The 18,373-nt window shown below is 35.9% G+C and overlaps 3 protein-coding genes and 2 long non-coding RNA genes across 7 annotated transcripts; 3 read left to right on the forward strand and 2 right to left on the reverse strand.

Annotated features, from left to right (window-relative positions):
• Positions 1–338: 338 nt before the first annotated feature.
• On the forward strand, positions 339–3,119 carry LOC126926155 (isopentenyl-diphosphate Delta-isomerase 1). The gene is made up of 2 exons (XM_050742276.1): positions 339–1,048; positions 1,438–3,119. The coding sequence occupies exons 1-2, from the start codon at positions 779–781 to the stop codon at positions 1,891–1,893; spliced, it is 726 nt and encodes a 241-aa protein (XP_050598233.1). The 5' UTR covers positions 339–778; the 3' UTR covers positions 1,894–3,119.
• LOC126926164 (uncharacterized) lies at positions 2,827–3,643 on the reverse strand. Its single transcript, XR_007714322.1, has 2 exons — positions 3,505–3,643; positions 2,827–3,340 (listed from the first exon to the last, which is right to left on the reverse strand). It is a non-coding gene; the product is annotated as an uncharacterized LOC126926164 (long non-coding RNA).
• Positions 3,632–9,375, forward strand: LOC126926148 (arylsulfatase B-like). The gene is made up of 8 exons (XM_050742259.1): positions 3,632–3,927; positions 5,496–5,655; positions 5,826–6,052; positions 6,129–6,369; positions 6,637–6,794; positions 7,075–7,366; positions 7,479–7,786; positions 8,170–9,375. Exons 1-8 carry the CDS (start codon positions 3,805–3,807, stop codon positions 8,398–8,400), a joined length of 1,740 nt encoding a protein of 579 aa, XP_050598216.1. The 5' UTR covers positions 3,632–3,804; the 3' UTR covers positions 8,401–9,375.
• A 608-nt stretch (positions 9,376–9,983) lies between these two features.
• On the forward strand, positions 9,984–17,783 carry LOC126926150 (arylsulfatase B-like). Of its 3 annotated transcripts, none has more exons than XM_050742260.1 (9): positions 9,984–10,219; positions 11,252–11,436; positions 12,804–12,963; positions 14,094–14,320; positions 14,600–14,861; positions 15,772–15,929; positions 16,210–16,504; positions 16,733–17,010; positions 17,389–17,783. In XM_050742260.1, exons 2-9 carry the CDS (start codon positions 11,290–11,292, stop codon positions 17,551–17,553), a joined length of 1,692 nt encoding a protein of 563 aa, XP_050598217.1. In that variant the 5' UTR covers positions 9,984–10,219; positions 11,252–11,289; the 3' UTR covers positions 17,554–17,783. The 3 variants fall into 3 exon arrangements, with proteins under 3 accessions (XP_050598217.1, XP_050598219.1, XP_050598218.1); XM_050742261.1 differs by having other exon boundaries at positions 10,209–10,350; XM_050742262.1 differs by lacking the exon at positions 12,804–12,963.
• On the reverse strand, positions 11,881–15,847 carry LOC126926163 (uncharacterized). Its single transcript, XR_007714321.1, has 3 exons — positions 15,741–15,847; positions 15,290–15,656; positions 11,881–12,020 (listed from the first exon to the last, which is right to left on the reverse strand). It is a non-coding gene; the product is annotated as an uncharacterized LOC126926163 (long non-coding RNA).
• Positions 17,784–18,373: the final 590 nt, after the last annotated feature.

Consider the following 18,373-nt stretch of genomic DNA (forward strand, 5'->3'; position numbering starts at 1 on the left):
ATAACTATGCATAATATAAAACATTTTGATATATTAAATTTTCTGTAATTTTTCTGTAATATCATGTCCATTGCATCCTTTATATTTTATTTATTAGGCAACAAAATAATCATAACAATTTAAGATTAAATTACAGTATTTTTAATTATTATCTATACATTCTATAAACTTATTCTTAAATGATTATTTTAATTGCTTGCATTAAATATCGTTCTTGACAAAAACTTGTTTTTTTCACATCACGATAGCCAATTTTGTTATTAGTATAGTATATTCAAAACTCTACCACCACGCTCTCTATATTTCAGTATGTGTAAATCTTTATCATAAGAAAACTGGTTGATCTACAATTGGAAGCATTCACAGTGCATCAAAAAATCTTATGTATTTATTCAAAAGATGCTATCATGACGTCAGGAAAAATGATTTATGTAATATATATGTCAAAAATATATGACCGCATTTCTCAAAAAGAAAGTTTCCCCGCCTAGTATGCTTGTCATATTTCTAGTTGAACGTTTTATGTTGATACCATCATTTAAATATACATATTAGACTTAACTTCTTACTGATTTTACTAATTTTGCATATCCCTGGCTATATCGCGTCCATTAGTAATCTTCAAGTTCAAATAATGTAAATAACTTTTAAAGGAAGGTCACTGATTTAATTAACCTATACTTTGCATATCATAATATATTGGAGCCAGCCTGAGTATATAAATTCTTGCACGTTGAACATTTTCCAATACCATTTAAAAGGAGAACTGACTACTGTGATGGCTCAAGTGGCTAGAACATTGCGTGCTGCTATAAGAAGTTTTACATCACCAATGAGGAGTTTCGGTAGTGCCCAACCTTTACAGGAAGCTGCTTTAGAGGAACGTTGTATTCTTGTTGATGAATCTGACAAGCCTCTTGGTAATGCTACAAAAAGAGACTGTCACATTGTTAATTCTGATGGACAAGTTCTACTTCATAGAGCATTTAGTGTCTTTTTATTCAATGGTAAAGGAGAACTATTACTTCAAAAAAGGTCTCCCAATAAGGTATGTACTTCTTGTACACGTAGATCACAGAAGAAAAATATGATAGGTGTATTTTTGTTGATTTCTCATTTGAATGTCACTTTATGATTACAAAGAAGAACTTCTGTTATATTAATTATTAAGATAAGTAATATTTTAATATTATAATAAGAAATATCTAAAATATTTTAAAGAAGATAAAAAAAAATACATATTTAGCTCCAAAATCAAATAAAAGGGCAATTATGTTAACATGAGATTTATTGTCAATATAATGAATTTTAAAATCGCTGCCTTATAAGAACTAGGAAATGCGACTTATCATGTTCTACTTCTGTAGTTTTTATATAAAAGTTGTACATTTATATTAACTATATTAGATTAATGCAGAAGATTTTTTTTTTTTATAGATAACATTCCCAAACCGTTATACAAATACATGCTGCAGTCATCCATTATTTGAAATTCCCGAAGAAACTGAAGAACATGAGGCACTAGGAATTCGTAAAGCAGCAAGAAGAAGACTGAATTTTGAGTTAGGAATTCCTTTGTCACAAATTTTGCTATCAGATTTTTTCTACTTAACAAGAATTCATTATCAAGATGTGGAAGGTATATGGGGTGAACATGAAATAGATTATGTGTTATTTATACAAAAAGATAATGTAACATTGGATCCAAATCCAGATGAAATCAGTGAAATTCGTTGGGTATCAAAATCAGAAATCAAAGATATTGAGAAAAATCTTAGTCCATTGAGTCCCTGGTTTAAATTAATTCTTAAGCATAAATTGCCATCGTGGTGGGATAATCTACATTCATTAGAAAAAATGCAGGATCATAAAACAATACAAAGATTTTTATAATACCTTTGAACAAAGAATTAAGTTCAATAGCCTTATCACACATAACGTTAATCGAGGTATTTTATTACCTAATATAAATATCTAAATAATTAATAACAAAAGATTTGAGGATGAAATTTGTGCAAGATGATTAGTTTTATGCAATAAGTTGTACACTATAAATATAATGCAGTATAAGTACAAAGTAAATTTGTTCATATAAACTTGCACTTTGTAAATATTGAAATATTTAATATAATTTTGATAACTTGGCTAATTACCATTAGACAATTTGTATACTTATATAAATTTTGTGAATACATTTTTGTCATAGGAAAAATAATTTTGTAAATATATAGTAAACCATGAACTGATCTTTCTTAAATACTATTTTCTTACTAAAAAGTGTGTAAATAAAAAGTACAACTCAAAAATACAAAGATATAAAAATTTTATACTGCAACGAATGATAAATCTAAAACAATTTTCTACATCTTTATGTTAATGTATCTTCCACTTTAATCATTAAATGAAAGTTTATTCATTATTAAAAAGTCAAAGAAAAAACTGTTTTTATCATGTATTGAATATAATATTTAGAATAATGCAATAAAATAATAGAACATGATCAGTAAAATATAATAGAAAAATCTTCATTATAGTTTCAAAAATGGCTTAAAAGGTATAAAAAAGGTTTAAGAAGTTTAAGAAAGATTTTGAAGGTCTAAAAAGGGTTTTAAAGGTTTAAAAAATAACTTCTATTAATTTAAAAAACTAACATATTAATTTTTCTATTTAATGGTATTTCAAAGGTTAATAAAAAATGGTTTGATGTAAGGTTTCACAACTTTATTATTTATATACATAATATGCATAATTTTTCAACTATTCTATGAATAAACATTATTGTGATTATAAACTGTTATATGATCATTAAATTCTTTTGTTGCACAATAAAATATTATATCATTATGATTTAATAATTTAATATAGAATCACAGTATTTAATGATTTGAAAATATATTGAATAAAGATATTGAAAGGATGTTAGAAATGACGGATATCTCCATCTTTAACTAACAAGAGTAAAGAAAAATATGAGTGTTCTAAAGAAATACAAATTTAACAGGAAAAGTTGTGCTAAAATATTTAATTACAGACAGATAATAATTATGTCTACCTCAGTCTAATATTGGGAAATATTTGTATTCATCTAATAAAGGTTTTATTTTATTATCATTTATTAATCCTTTCGTTTAATTTATTATTAATCCTTTATATCTATGGGCGAGAAAGTTCACGATACAATTTTTGTCGATATTAGTGCTGCAATAATTATAAATTTATGCAGCACTAACGTATGTTTTATTCACTAAAACACGTATCAGTATTTCTTTTGTGAACCTGTTTGAATTTCATAAAACTTTGACCAGACATCAAGATCAGTATGTCGTTTCCTTGATTTGTTCTAACAGTTAATATATATCCAGTTATTATATTATATTCTATCATAATTTAAATAGCACTTAAAAATTAGTTGACACGTACAGAATATTTCGTACGCAGATAGACAATTACATAAGTACGGAAAATAACATGTAAGACGAGAAGCAACCCAGCTGAAACACGTACCTTCTTTATTGTCGTAATTATTAGTGTACTTTCCCTCCCCTTTCGAGTGGTCCATTCATGACATGCTTCTTCGTGGGTGGACTATATAAACGTTTATCTCTGTTCCTCATTCTTTCGTCATTCCTAGGAGTTCCTTCGTAAACATCGCGAGCACAATGTTCTGACCATCATCCTTGGTGAACTGTGTTTTAAAGTGCCAAAAAGAAAAAGTGCTCTGTGTTAAGCATTTTCCAATTTTTCGTTAGATTTTTATTATATTTTTACTTTGTTGCTTCTTTTTTTCGTTCAATTCTGCAAAGAATGCGTCGGTTTTCCATCATTTGGATAAGTACGTCTTTGCTGCCCCTAATATTGTTCATCGATTGTGCATTCGGCCTGTATGAAACGTCGCCTCATATTATTGTGTTTATGGCTGACGATTTGGTAAGACTATAATATATTACTTAAAATTAATGTTCAATAAATAAGTATCATTAACTTTTAAATTTATTTCATTTAAACTTATATATTTTTAGCAAAATTATTAAACGTTAGCTTTAGTATGTTTTGGTATATCATATCAATATTACAGATTTAAAATATATTATTCATTGATATGTGTACGAAACTTTTAGAATATTTGCAGCGAATTAATTAAAATGCAAATTATTTTTACAGCACGTAAATTTAAGAATTTTATAAAACAAGTGATTTGGTAAAAGATTAGCTACATCGCGTGAAATGTGTACTTAATATTTTAACATTTTGCATTAGATCGACACGTGCCAATTTAATTTAAGAAGTAGGACATGACCTATTATAGTTGCCCAGTCCAGAAAGTAGATGAAAACTACAAATCGAAATAAAAATTTACGAAAGTTGTACTTATGCAAAGTGCAACCGTCCATATATTACTTATGCTTGTCTGCTTCGTCTAATTCGTAGCAATTAATCTGTAGTACGAAAGCGTTTTGAATTAAAATTATCCTCAGTTAAGGCAATTATCGTGACTTGAAAATTACTTACGCCCCCTCATCTAACAAGGATGCTAGTGCTTGTGACTCATCCTAACCGCAAAACAAAAATCTCCCTCTTATCTACCATGATATATCAATTACTACTATTATGCTGTCATATTTTGTTATTACATAATCGTTTATTATCTCGCCCATAGATGTATAAGCGTAATTTACCTTAAGAGTACATCATTTTGACATTTGGCACGTTAGGAAACCAGTTTACGTTGGTATTCACTAATGTACAACCGGATATACTAGTCTCTTTCTTACATATATAACCTATTTCTCGAATTTACAGCTGGCTCAATTAGGTCATTTAGCGAACGTGATCTTGGATAATATGGCGAGAAGGTATTATCCAATGAGAATCCTTCAGAGTTACTAGGTTTAGGTCTTATTCCGTGCAGAGTTCCGAAGACTTATCTTTTCAAAGTTACGATTGAAGAACATTCCTCTACTATTAATCCTTTATTTCTTGCCACAAGCGGGGTTAGATAGTTTGTTAAATTTAAAGCGAAACAAGGAATATACCTGCACCACTTAAGTTGCGTTTTTATGTCTAACGAGTAGCTAACATTTCGTGAAATCTATTTTAACTTTTAGAACAAAGACAGGATTCAATTGTTCTAGAACTTTTACATTGAATAGACACATTTAATGCCACTTAATTCAAAGTTATTCTTCTTTCATTAATATCGATTATTGCTTTTATCATATATATTTTCTCGTCGGAGATAAGATGAGAGGCCAAAATTAGATCAATTGAAATATATTCTCTGCATTTGTAATAATCAATTTCCTGCCTCTTCGTGAATTACCAATAACCTTAATTAGTACTAGTACTAATGCTACGTTACATTATAATTTAACATTGCAATGAATTATAAGCTTTACAACGTCTAAAATTATGAACCCTAATTTACGTAGAAAATAAGTTAACTTTGTAATGGTATGAAGATAGTTTTATGATTTGACGTTTATTTTGTCTGATAGGGATGGAATGACGTTAGTTTTCATGGATCGAATCAGATACCAACTCCTAACATCGATGCACTCGGGTACAATGGGATTATACTAAACAGACACTATGTGCTACCGTCAAGCACGCCATCCAGGACAGCTTTTTTCACTGGACAGTATCCAATCCGTATCGGTACGTATTTGTACACGCTTAAAAGTATTATTATTTTGAGTTACGGGACTCTACCTGGCTCTAAATCGTACTACGAATTTATGCTGTGTACACCTATATAGTATACGTAACATCTCATGAATATTCTTGTTTAATGTAACATCACGGTTTGCAATTGTCGATCTGTATAGGGATGCAAGGAGCTGACATTCGCGGTGGCGAACCACGTGGCCTGCCGCTCAACATCAAAATTTTACCAGAGCATTTACGAGGCTTAGGATATACCACGAAATTAATTGGAAAATGGCATATGGGTTACTATACACCTCAGTACACGCCATTGCACAGAGGCTTCGATACGTTTCTCGGTTTTTACAACAGCTATATTTCTTACTACGATTACAACTATTCGAATCAGGTAAGATGCTAAAAGCAATGTGCGAGTAGCAAAGCAAGTAGAAGTTTCATAAAATATCATATTTGTACACTTCCAGAACATGAGCGGATACGATATGCATCGCGGAGACGATCCAGCTTACGGGATGAATCGCGAATACGCGACAGACATGTTCACCCGTGAAGCGATCAACATCATCGAGAATCACGAACTTAATAGGCCTCTTTATCTCCAGTTATCGCATCTTGCTGTTCACTCACCTTTAGAACAACCAGCGAACGTGTACAACGATAGAGAGCCTATACACATTCGCGAGCCGAATCGTCGCAAATACGCTAGTACGTAGACGCGTCTAATTTAGACATAGCTGGTTCGCATTGACAGCAGTACAACTGGAAATATGTAAATTTTAGAGAAGAGGCTTTTAGAAATTTACGAAGGAAACAATTCAGATTGGCTTCATCGGATGAAAATAGGATGGTCATCTAAAAGCCGCATAAATAGTTCATCTTTTCTGTGGCAGATCTTGTTATCTTAGTTCGTATTTGTACGGTTTACGATCTCATAAATCACACGACTAATCGAATGTGCTTGTCTTATTCTAGAAATGGTGTCGAAGTTGGACGAGTCGGTTGGGCGCATATTTCACGCGCTAGGCGAGAAAGGAATGTTGAAGGATTCCTTGATTCTGTTTCTCACCGATAACGGAGCAGCTTCGGTCGGTAGATACAGGAACTACGGCTCCAACTATCCCTTAAGAGGGGTAAGATCACGTCATTAAGACGGAGCTTCTATCCACTTGAAAATGAATCACCTAAGTTTCAGCATTCTCAAATTCAATCTCAAACTTTCGAATAATCGAATTTATTATACGTTATAATTGACACTGTAAAATCAATCAAAATTTCGTGTCAAAATTTCGACGAAAATGAAGTTACGCTAAAGCTCGAAGCATCTCGGATAATATCGGTTGAACGGGACTCGGATAACCGCGAGTCCACCGTATTACGATACTTCTACATTTTAGAATGTTATTGTCACAGACAAAATACACGTTGTACGAAGGAGGCGTGAGAGGAGTGGCGGCATTGTGGTCGTCCAGGCTGCAGAGAGCAGCCCGCGTATCCAATGAATTGGTACACATAACGGATTGGTTGCCAACATTATACTCTGCAGCTGGCGGAGATCTGAAGGATCTAGGCGAGATCGACGGAATCGATCAATGGCGTCTACTTAGTGAAGGACGTGGACGTGGCAGAGATAAACTTTTGTTGAATATCGACGAAGTTTTAAAAACTGAGGGAGCGATCTATAGTCGATTTAAATTGTTGAGGGGTAACTACCAAAATGCAGAATAAAATAAAAACCACCGCTAGGGTGATCGAAGTCGACGAAGATTTCGTCCTTTTCTAGATAATTAGGGATTTTTCCTAAAAAATGGTTCAAGGTACCATCGAAAGTGGTTATTACGACGGATACTATGGCGACTCTGGAAAGACGTTAGAGACGCTACCTACGTACACGGATATCGTGATGAAAAGTACCGTCTCTGAAAGCCTCACTTATCATTTGGGTGGTCCGGTGACACAACCGAGTACAATGGTACGATTACGGCAAGATGCAACAGTTCAGTGTAATGCAAACTTCACGTATTACCGCAGACAGATGCTCACGCCTTGCAACGTCACGGAATGTTTATTCGACATAGTGAACGATCCATGCGAAACAAGGAACATCGCGGATACGTATGTCAGGGTGAGTAATAGGTACGAATACCTTTACGTTATTTCGGCTAGTCAAAACGATATCAATATGTCAATGAATTGCTGATCTAGCGCTGATGTTGTGCTAATGCAGTGCTGATGTAATGCTGATGTCATATCGATGTCGACAATGCGTACAGTAAATAGCACGAATGAGTGCACAGCTGAACATCGCTAATGCCATTCAACGTTGTGCCATCATTATCGATGTTCTTCGAGTCATAATCTTCTATAGTGATCGGCCTTGCGTCTTCCTCTCCTTTCGTTTCCTTTCTATTATTATTATTGTTATTATTAAAAATCGTCGTTACGATCACCGATCTTGCTACATGATATTCTATATATTTTTATGATGTACTGATTTGTCGTCTGCAGATCGCCAGAGACTTGAACTATTATCTGGAACAGTATAGCCAGATTTTGGTGAAGCAGACGAAAAAGCCGATCGATTGGTCGGCAGATCCGAGAAATAAAAACGGTACGTGGGGACCGTGGTTGAAATCAGAGGTTGTACCGTGCAACGCTGCAGCTGTACCTGGCAACTTGGTCTACTACATCCACATATCGGCGATTTTGGTTTCGATATTGCTGAGCAATTTTATATGACCATGCAACGTTTGTCCGAGCAGCTATTCTATAAGCAAATGTTGTCACAGTATCAAATGATTGTCGAAAATCGAAAATCAGTTGACTCAACTTGAAATGGCGCACAGAGTATTAAACAACAGGGTAATAATTTGCCAAGGTGAACAGTTTTGGAAGAGCGAAGCAGAACATATCTATTTGTTTCATCATCAGAAATTTTAGCAAAGTAAATGAATGTTTTAAAAGAATAGCACAATTTTTAATATTTTATGCCGCTATTTGTATTTTAACTAGTTCAATCTTTTATGTTCTATAATTAATAATTTTAAAATTGTATTAAATTTATATAAAATTAGATGTTTCTAGCGATGTAATATCTAACAGCGTAATCGGTTTGGTTGTTAAAACAAAGCGATTACAGTTGGAACGCTAACAATTTGGAACGTAAATTGTTATTATTACTAAAACAACTAAGAATAACGTTCATAGTAGAGCGATTTTATCGAAAGAAATTATAAAAATATGGCTGGCAATGCTTCGGGTTAACTGATGAATTATGGCGATAAATATGATTAGCGAGGCTGAAATTGAAATAGATGGCTTCATATCTACGTTGTAATTAACTATTTTGCCGACCTTGCTGCGTAATTCGAACGAATACGCAATTTAGGTGCCTTGGACGATAGCCTTATAGCGAAGTATACTCGTTACCTGCCATAACTTAAGTCATTTGTTTAGCAGTCGAGTTTTACGAGTTTATTACTTACGAAATGTTCATACTGTTTAGTAATTCCGTTTAAATTAAAAATTATACATCTGATAAGAATATGGGCGAACGTTCCATTTGCATTACGATTCAAATTTTAATGTACATACGCAAATATTTTAAACATGCGATTAATTTATTTACATAAATACAATGATACGAGTTCCATAGGATATTTTAAAATACGAATAAAATAAGTGGCAGCGATAATAAAGTTATCGAATACAAAATAGTTTGTCAATTATTTGCTGGCACATTTCCCTTTGTACCAAAAGTAACTGAACCGAAAGTACGCGTCTCGAAAGAAATACTCAGTTAAAGATCTAATTGCAAGTGAAAGATTAAGCGCAGAAAACAAACTTCTCTTTTATGCAGGACAGTCGTCGAATCCAGCCAAGCAAGACAAAGTATATTACTAGACTGCTGATGTTGATATAAATTCAAATTTTTATGGAAGAAACTGAAGAAACGACGTTTAAACAAACGTCTGTTTTGCCCTTTAAATATTATACCCAATACTCCACTTTGAATATCTTTTTTATGTTACATTTCACTACATTTATTCCATACATTTTTGCATATCTAAATTGTATATATAATCTGTTCTGTAAACGCAAAAAACAACTGCAGTTTGCATATACTTCGATTTTTCAGACATCCTACTTAAACAATGCTCAGCTACGCAATTCAATAATATCAATAATAACAAACAATACATGACACAGTTATCGCAAGATTAACGATATCTCTATTTATCAGTTTTTTTAAATGATCGCCAGTTCATTAAGCGATATCGAGCGTTTAATTATTTTAAAGATAGTTAGGAATCCGACAGTCTCGTGCAAACGTGCTAGTATTTAAGGCGGAGGAGCGTATTATCAGAAAATCGCACGGACAGATCAGTTCCATAGTTACGAAGAGTACAGGACAAAGCGGAACGTTCTCCTTGAGACACGTGCTTTCGATAGTTGCGGTACAGACTTCGGAGTTAAATGATCGTACGGTCGGCCAGTGATAATAGTTAGAGTGTAGCATCCCGGAAAATACTTTCTCCGCTGGCGGTATAAAGCCCAGGTGCGTTATAAGTGGCGCGGTATTACGTGGCAGGATCGCTGATGGTGAATCGTTGTGTCGAGTGGTGACTTGGCTCGGGCAACGTGTTTAAATTACGATCACGCGCGGTTCTACGAGGCGTATCTGCGAAAGTAAGTTCCGATTGGCTTTTTACTATTTCCGAGGATCTTCGCGATTTGTGCAAAAGGGACGTTCGGTAAATCGTTGCGTCAGGGCGTGCGTTTATGTTACGTAAATGTCTCGTCGATAGAAATTGTCCGTACGATAGCTGCAACTATAGTGACACGAAATACCTCCAAGATTCACGCATTGACGCTATAACTTTCGTAGTTCGGACGTTTTATTAAATCCCTACTTTGCCGCTAGGTGTTTACCATTATTGAAACGCTTGCTGTAAAGGGAAACTCGCGAAATTTTATTTTATTTTTTACGTAGATTCAACGTCGCATCGGCTACACCAACGTGGCTGTTAGAGGCGACAGCGCGAGATAGGGATTTAGTGGTTAAATTTTGCTAGATAACGATATCTCTTTCGCAAAAAAGGGAACGCACGAAACTCGGTCTTTATCACGGAGATTTTCTCTTGAATCTTCTTTGCTCTGATATTCGTCACGAGAGCGTTGATCCATTCGCACTCTGTCCGATACAATTTGATATCGACGATCCAGGATACCTGATAACTGGTCTCGAGCGCGAGCGAAGAAGATGACGGTAAAAACTACGCGTAGAATGCAGCAAATTTCTATTTTTCCAATGCGATAGCCAATCGGAATTTATTTTCTGGACGCGTCTCGTATCTCCTCGCAGCGTGCTGTTTTTCCTGCCTGTACGCGCATTAGATTGTTCGAAAAGATTCTTCGGTTTTAGAAGGAAATGATAGATGCGCACCATTTTTGTCTTATATTATTTCATCGAATTATGTATGATCCATTTTATAGCAATAGAACAGAATCTGTTATTTCCTTGTAAAACGAAAGCAATTTTTACAGTGTACAATTTTGCTTATCGCATATCGTGTAAATCTTTCTCCAGAGATTCTTATACCGCTAGAAGAAGAGACCTGGGAACAAATGTCAAGTTCTACCCTTAACTGCATAATGTCAATGTCTGTGATGATTGCCACAGGATGCTTGTTCTACTTCTACGTCGTACTGGCGCAACAGAAAGCTCAGGCACAGCAGCGGCCAAATATTATAGTTATCATGGCGGACGACCTTGTAAGATTACCCCGCTTTTTTGGGCTTCGAAAACGTTCCACTTGGTCCTACTTCCTAGGACAAATCCGTCGGTGTCGCTCGTGAAATCGAACAAAAAGCGTTTAACAGGAAATATGGCAATAAACGGAAGCCGAATTTTCTTTCATTTTGCAGGAACGGGTTCGCCAAACGTCGTACGACGTGTTCACACCGATGATTTACATCGATCTCTTTTGAACAAATGGATAAAGTAATATTTCTATTCTGATCGATGTTAAATGCAAGTTTATCGACCTGTTTCCTGATCATTCTATTTTCCACGAATCAGGGAGCGTCTGAGTTGCGTCATTTGTGTTTCATAATCGCGGATATTTGATCAGATTTCGTTGCACCTGAATATTGCACACATACGATTAAAAGATAAGGTAGAAATTAATTTCTCAATATTTCATGGAGATATCCACGCGGTTCCATATTTATGAAATAAATACTTCGATTCGTGGAAATACACGCATATTGCTTCTCTACGCTTTCTATGTTCTCGATTTCATTTGCCGGAGAAATATGTTTTCTGCATACTTGCAATTGCGAACAAAGCAACTGACCTGCAAAAACATAGCAGTGTATAGTTGCATGTAGATCAAGTTGAAGATCGATTAAAAGGCACGCATGCATGTTGCAATCTCAATTCGTTCTTGAATACTAATAAGAAAGATAATGGAGCAAACTTGACATAATTTCTTTAATCCTTGTGCTCGTTCCGTTTCGTTTCGTCGTATCTAAGAACGTTTGACAAATACGATCGTAAATTTTCTGTACGTTTTTATAAAAGTGTTGCGAACTAAACTTGCATCTTTTTCTATCTCTGTTCTTCAAACATTTCGGAACAATTTTCTTTCAACAACGGCAACGATTTTCATGGCTGAGAAGTCGTCAATGAAACTTCGACGACTCGCCACGTGAGCCAAAGATAAGGTTTCTTTAATTAACTTCGTTCCAATACGAATAATTTTCGCGATCGAGGAAATATCAAGATCTCGATGATTTGCTGCACGATTCGAAGATAAAGATCTTCGGTTAATCTTTTTCGAGTACGAGTAACTTTTACAACCAAGAAATCTCGATAATTCGCTACGCGATCTAAAGATTTTTATCGAATCCTTTTCAAGTAGATTTATAATGAATGATCGGCAAAATTTGCCACGTGATCCAAAGGTAAGAGATTTTTAATCGATCGTTTCCGGCCGCGATTAATTTTCACGACAAACCAGTTGTCAGAGCAATTCCCTGCACGTCCCAGAGATAAAGATCTTCATCGAACCTTTTTTAACTAACCCATCGATTGGCGAACAAAAGACAATACTGAATTGCTGGATTTCCTCATCAAGGGTTGGAACGACGTGAGTTTTCACGGTGCCGATCAAATACCTACGCCGAATATAGACGCCCTGGCATACAACGGCGTGATATTACAACGACATTACGTTTTGCCGATTTGCACACCGTCGAGGACGGCCTTTCTTACAGGGCGTTATCCTATTCGGACAGGTACTCTATGAATATGATTTATGCGATCGATAGCCAGGCATTTGGCTCGTTGCATTTTTATCAATTTTTTATCGCGACCCGCGATTGTTAAACCAGCAACCTGTTTCAAGTCAAGAGCTAGTTTCAAGCTTAGAATTATTCGAATAAAATACTTGCAAAATGATTACTTGATCGATATATCGGTAGCAGTAGATGTTATTTTGACACAATTTTGCGTTGCGAATTAATAACGATGATAGTTTACTCGTATCAGCCTGTTGGCTATCACGAGAGACTCGGTTTAGAATTGTTATTCTTATTTGCCTTGTACTCTCGATCGTACATCCTTCTGATATGGATGTTTATTTCTTTAACTATAGCTGTAGATAATCGTTTATTTAATCTAATTATTTATCCTGCACATTATTCGTTTATCTAACTATGTTTATTTAACTCTTGACTTCTCAACACTTAACTAACACTTATCTATAAATAATCAATGTCATCTTCTGTAAGAGCTGAATGATCGAGAAAAGAATCCAAGTAGATTGCCATGTTACATGGAAACAACGAAAAATATTTGCGTGGCATGTTTAAGTTGAATTAATTAATTATTTACTCACTTGTGCAACTAATTTTCCTTTTTCTTATCATTAATGTATGAAATTTTTTAATTGCTTTGATATCTCTTGCTCAGTGGCCTTGCACGTAGTATTGTAAAAATATACATTTGCATATAGCGTGTTCTGTTCAACTGGAAACGAACAAATATCTGGAAAAGTACGGACGACACGGAAAAATGTTTTAAAGGAAAGTTGTACGATATCGAGAGGGATATAATGTGTTTTTATTCGCTTGACCTTAATAATACTACGTATTATATGTTATGTGTATATTACAACGTGTTTCTTTATTTTTAATTACCTAATTACACAATGATTAAGTTCGACTCGAATAAAAAATGTTATGATATCGATCACGAATAATCTGAAAAAAAAAAAAAAGATTTTTCGACACCTGTACAGAAGATGATGTAGACTCAAGTACTTATAGGTTTCTCGATTTAATTATCGTTTAATAGGCTGTCTCACGTATAAGTGTTAATTATCGGGAATGTTTCGTAATGTAACGTGCACATTTTTGCACAATAGGAATGCAAGGTCACCCGCTAGATCCAGGTGAAGTTCGCGCGATACCTCTGAACAATACGCTCCTGCCAGAATACCTACGAAAATTGGGATACGCCACGCATCTCGTAGGAAAGTGGCACGTTGGCTATTATAGCGATTATCATACACCGGCCTATCGTGGTTTCGACACCTTCTTGGGATATTACAGTGGTTTCATGACATACTTCAACCACACCATCGAGCAAAACGTGAGTTTTGTAAAATAGCGAGAAGCATAAACATTTTTACCATTTTGACTATAACGGAATATTTCCTCCACTTTGATAACCACTTTTTTATAATCTTATTATCATCAAATATATCTTTCGATAATTTCCCTAACTTTTGAAGCAACTATTTTTGCTGGACTTCATCATCGCCATCCTTTTGCATCTATTCGATCGTCTGATATCGGTTCGGACCTGAACTGTAAATGAGAACTCCTTTTCCAAAAGAAACGATCAAGGAGAATGAAAATTCTTTTACAGCACCACGTTGGATACGATCTACATTACGACGTCGCAGGAAACTTATCCGTCAAGTACAGCCACGAATATATGACTGACCTTATAACGGAAAGGGCCGAAGATATAATTCTCAATCACAATCATAGCAAACCTCTGTACCTTCAGTTATCCCATATTGCCGCTCATTCTAGCAACATTAACAAAACGGTGGAAGTCCGCGATGAAGAAGAAACGAACGCCACGTTAGGCTACATCGAAGACTTTGATAGAAGGAAGCTCGCAGGTACGCGATGAGAACAAGAGAGACTTTGTTAATCATATGTGTATACAGCGTGGCTAGTAAAAGTATTCGCACGCTTGCCATGGGAAACTTTTACGTTTGTTATATAAAGTAGATTTTGAAGCCTGATCAACACCGTGTGAAACGTGGCTGCTGATCGTCATATGGTTTAATTAGACAAGGTGTACTCTAACACGCGTGATCCACTTCAGGAATGCGCAGGAGGTACGAAAATGGCGAGAAAAGTTCGTACGAACACGCAACTGCTTAGCTCCACAGAAGTTTCTCGAAATCGCCACCCTCGACCTGCATGGAACCTCGTAGTTATCGAGCGAAACAATTTCGCGGCATTTAAAAAAATCACAGACTGGTTGTAAATTTGAAGCAAGGTCAAATATGTTCAAGATTGGTCAACGTATGTTTGTACGAACCTTTCTCGTTGTTTTTGTCCCTCCCGTCTTCTGCTGAAGTGGATCCAACGTGGGATGTTACGGTACACCCTGTATTGGTAAAATTTGAGCCCAATCTGAAAATACATAGGACGAATGAGAACACGTGTGAAGCACAGCAGGGGCTGATTCAGCGTACTAAAATAAAAAGAGAGGTTTATGTAAACGTACGACCTCGTTTTCGGGTTACAGCCCTGGTCTAGGTTTCCAATCGACAAGCTTGTCACTCCTCGTACTTTTGCATTTAGATCTGACACCTCCAACTTGAACTCAAGCTTGGACCGTGACTCTTATATTTGTCGCCTTATTCTCGGTGCATCGATTACTACTTGTTATATTCTCGCAGCGTCTAAACTTTCATAACACGCGAATCCAAACAGAAACATAAAATATGAGTATTTATGGACACCATAAATGTTACTTGCTGTAGTACCTTATTGCAATGTATGTTTCCTTGTTTTCAGGCGTGGTTACCGCCTTGGATGAATCTGTCGGTAGAGTTGTCCAGGCGTTGAAGCAGGCTAACATACTGGAAAACTCGATTATTCTTTTTATGTCTGATAACGGTGCACAGACTGTGGGTCTTTTGGACAATTCTGGATCAAACTATCCTCTACGTGGGGTAATATAACGCTGTATTTTATGTTCTGCGGTTTCTTGTACGTTCTCCTTGGTACGTATCAGGGTGCTTAAGAAAAGACGAGATAAATCTGAAAAATAATTAAGGAGTTGTTCAAATCTTTAGCAGTTATCCTCTCGTTTGAGAGCCTGGATTATGAGGTATTTATACAGGACACAAAAATCGATGTCATTCAGTTTGATAGGAGTTATTTAAATAAGCAAAATTAATACTTTATTCCATTTAAGGTAGAATAGAAGTTATGGTAGCATCCATTTTTCAGATGAAGTTCACGCTTTTCGAGGGCGGAGTTCGTGGAGCAGCGTGCGTTTACTCGCCAGCGATAAAAAATCCGTCCAGAATTTCAAACCAATTGATTCACGTGACCGATTGGCTACCAACATTCTACTCAGCTGCCGGCGGTAATTTGGAAGATCTGGAGGAAAATCTTGACGGTGTGGATCAATGGGCCACTATCGTTTCTGAAGAAAATACTAAGCGTAAGAACATATTATTGAACATCGACGAGAAGGAAGATCTTTCTGGAGCTCTAATGGGAAGATACAAATTGATCAATGGTAATTATCCTTTTTTAATCAATGATACATTTCCTTCTCCTTTTAGCGCGTTCAGACAGCTCCTGTCGTAGCCTTCGCACGTTCCGACTCACCCTCTATAACAGCAAATTAAGTTTAGTCGCTACTGACAAATACCGCCAGTAAATAATCGCGTATTGTCGATTCGTAAATGATCAATCATCATCTATCAATGATCTTGCCCGATTAAACCTTTTCTCTCGTACGTAGGAGCGAAGCTTCAGTACGGCGATTACTACGGCGACAGTGGCATGAGCGAATCGTACCCAGAGTACAACGTATCAAACGTTTTGCATTCGGCAGCCGGTTTCGCTCTTGCCAGCGTTTCGAACGTGACGCTCAACAGCGAGCGTATAATCGAACTTCGACGAGCGGCTATGGTTGTTTGCGATAATTTTACAAGTTATCCTAAGTGTCTAGACAGATGTTTGTTCGACGTCTACAACGATCCTTGCGAAACTACGGACGTGTCGCGCGAACATCCAGAGGTAAATATACACGCTGGGGCTGTATTTATCCGAATTGTTTGGAGGACAAGGTTGTTCGAATAAGCGGAGACCTTATTCGGATATTCGGTAAATGTTTCCTATTGAAAACTTTGTGCGCTGCTTATTTTACAATTTTATCAAAACGTCCTAAAGATCCTGACGAAAATTGGACGAAGCGATCGTATCGGAATTTATTTAAAATCGGGTAAAAATCACTATAAGTAATCAAGAATTATCGTCGTAATTACGTAGCGAACTGAAGCATATTTTTTATTTTCTACGTTTATTTCCTACCAAATTTAGTGGATATCTATTGCAATTGTATCTGTTCTACTCGATTTGAGAATATTCTGTAAAGAAATGTTATTTTCTTCGTAGGTTGTCGACGAGATAAATCGCTTCATCGCTGAATACTTCACAGTTCTAATGACTCAAACGCCCACTAAAACGGATCCACGTTCTTATCCCGAGAACTTCAATGGAACCTGGATGCCCTGGATAAAATTACCCGACGACGAAATTCGACTTCTTAGCGGGCGATAATCTGCACGGACAACCGCGAAAGATCTATTCGGAAGAACGATACATTGCAAGGTGTACAGAGAAGCAACTTTGCACGTTTGATCACGATTTCGTACGAGGCTTCCATACGTCGAATTTTTGTTTGTTAAAGCGCCGTTTTTATTCGTCAAATAAGAAATCGGCCAGATGAAACGGCCATAAGATACTAATTTATTTGATACTGATAACTAATAAACTATGAGGTATCAGTGGCCGAAAGAATATTTTTCTAATTTATCCGCTGCTTTAACAGTTTGGGAGAAGAGGCAGCGAAGCGAGTGCACGAGGTTCTAGATTCGAGAAGCAAGCGATGGGGTGGGAAAAAGTTTATCGCCGGGGGACTAATTCCTTTTTTTCATCCATGTTATTATATACAGATTATGCAGATGAGAAGCCGTCCTCACGAAACACCTTGATATCAATTTAATTGCATCGGTATCGAATTAATTAATCTACATCCACGCGGATACACAACTTCCGACTTTCAATTTGTTTCGATTTAACGTGCACACGATCGCTATGACTAATCATTAACCAAACGATATTATACAATTTCATTCTTTCATACGATACAAGTTGGACGAACAAACGAAATAACGATGGATGTACAATTTCAAATTAAACTTTGAAAGCGGGCCTGATAAAGTTAGCGTGGAATAACGAAACTGCCGCGGCTTATTATCGAAAACAACTTCTCGTTCGCGTTCGGAGTCACCGCGAAAGAAAGATCGCGAAACGTTGGAAAGTAAACGTGGGACGGTAAAACCAGTAGCATTTTAACGTAAAATTTGCGAAATCCTCT

This window comes from Bombus affinis, chromosome 17, assembly GCF_024516045.1.
Source record: "Bombus affinis isolate iyBomAffi1 chromosome 17, iyBomAffi1.2, whole genome shotgun sequence".
Lineage (NCBI taxonomy): Eukaryota > Metazoa > Arthropoda > Insecta > Hymenoptera > Apidae > Bombus > Bombus affinis.

What these genes read in the sequence shown, in the direction of transcription:
- LOC126926155 (XM_050742276.1), top strand. Translation starts at nt 779, where the DNA reads ATGGCTCAAGTGGCTAGAACATTGCGTGCTGCTATAAGAAGTTTTACA. An exon ending in AAAAAAGGTCTCCCAATAAG is followed by an intron (nt 1,049 to 1,437) that starts GTATGTACTTCT and finishes TTTTTTTTATAG; the next exon opens with ATAACATTCCCAAACCGTTA.
- LOC126926148 (XM_050742259.1), top strand. Translation starts at nt 3,805, where the DNA reads ATGCGTCGGTTTTCCATCATTTGGATAAGTACGTCTTTGCTGCCCCTA. An exon ending in CCAACTATCCCTTAAGAGGG is followed by an intron (nt 6,795 to 7,074) that starts GTAAGATCACGT and finishes TTATTGTCACAG; the next exon opens with ACAAAATACACGTTGTACGA. An exon ending in TCGCGGATACGTATGTCAGG is followed by an intron (nt 7,787 to 8,169) that starts GTGAGTAATAGG and finishes TGTCGTCTGCAG; the next exon opens with ATCGCCAGAGACTTGAACTA.
- LOC126926150 (XM_050742260.1), top strand. Translation starts at nt 11,290, where the DNA reads ATGTCAAGTTCTACCCTTAACTGCATAATGTCAATGTCTGTGATGATT. An exon ending in CAAACTATCCTCTACGTGGG is followed by an intron (nt 15,930 to 16,209) that starts GTAATATAACGC and finishes TCCATTTTTCAG; the next exon opens with ATGAAGTTCACGCTTTTCGA. An exon ending in AAGATACAAATTGATCAATG is followed by an intron (nt 16,505 to 16,732) that starts GTAATTATCCTT and finishes TCTCGTACGTAG; the next exon opens with GAGCGAAGCTTCAGTACGGC.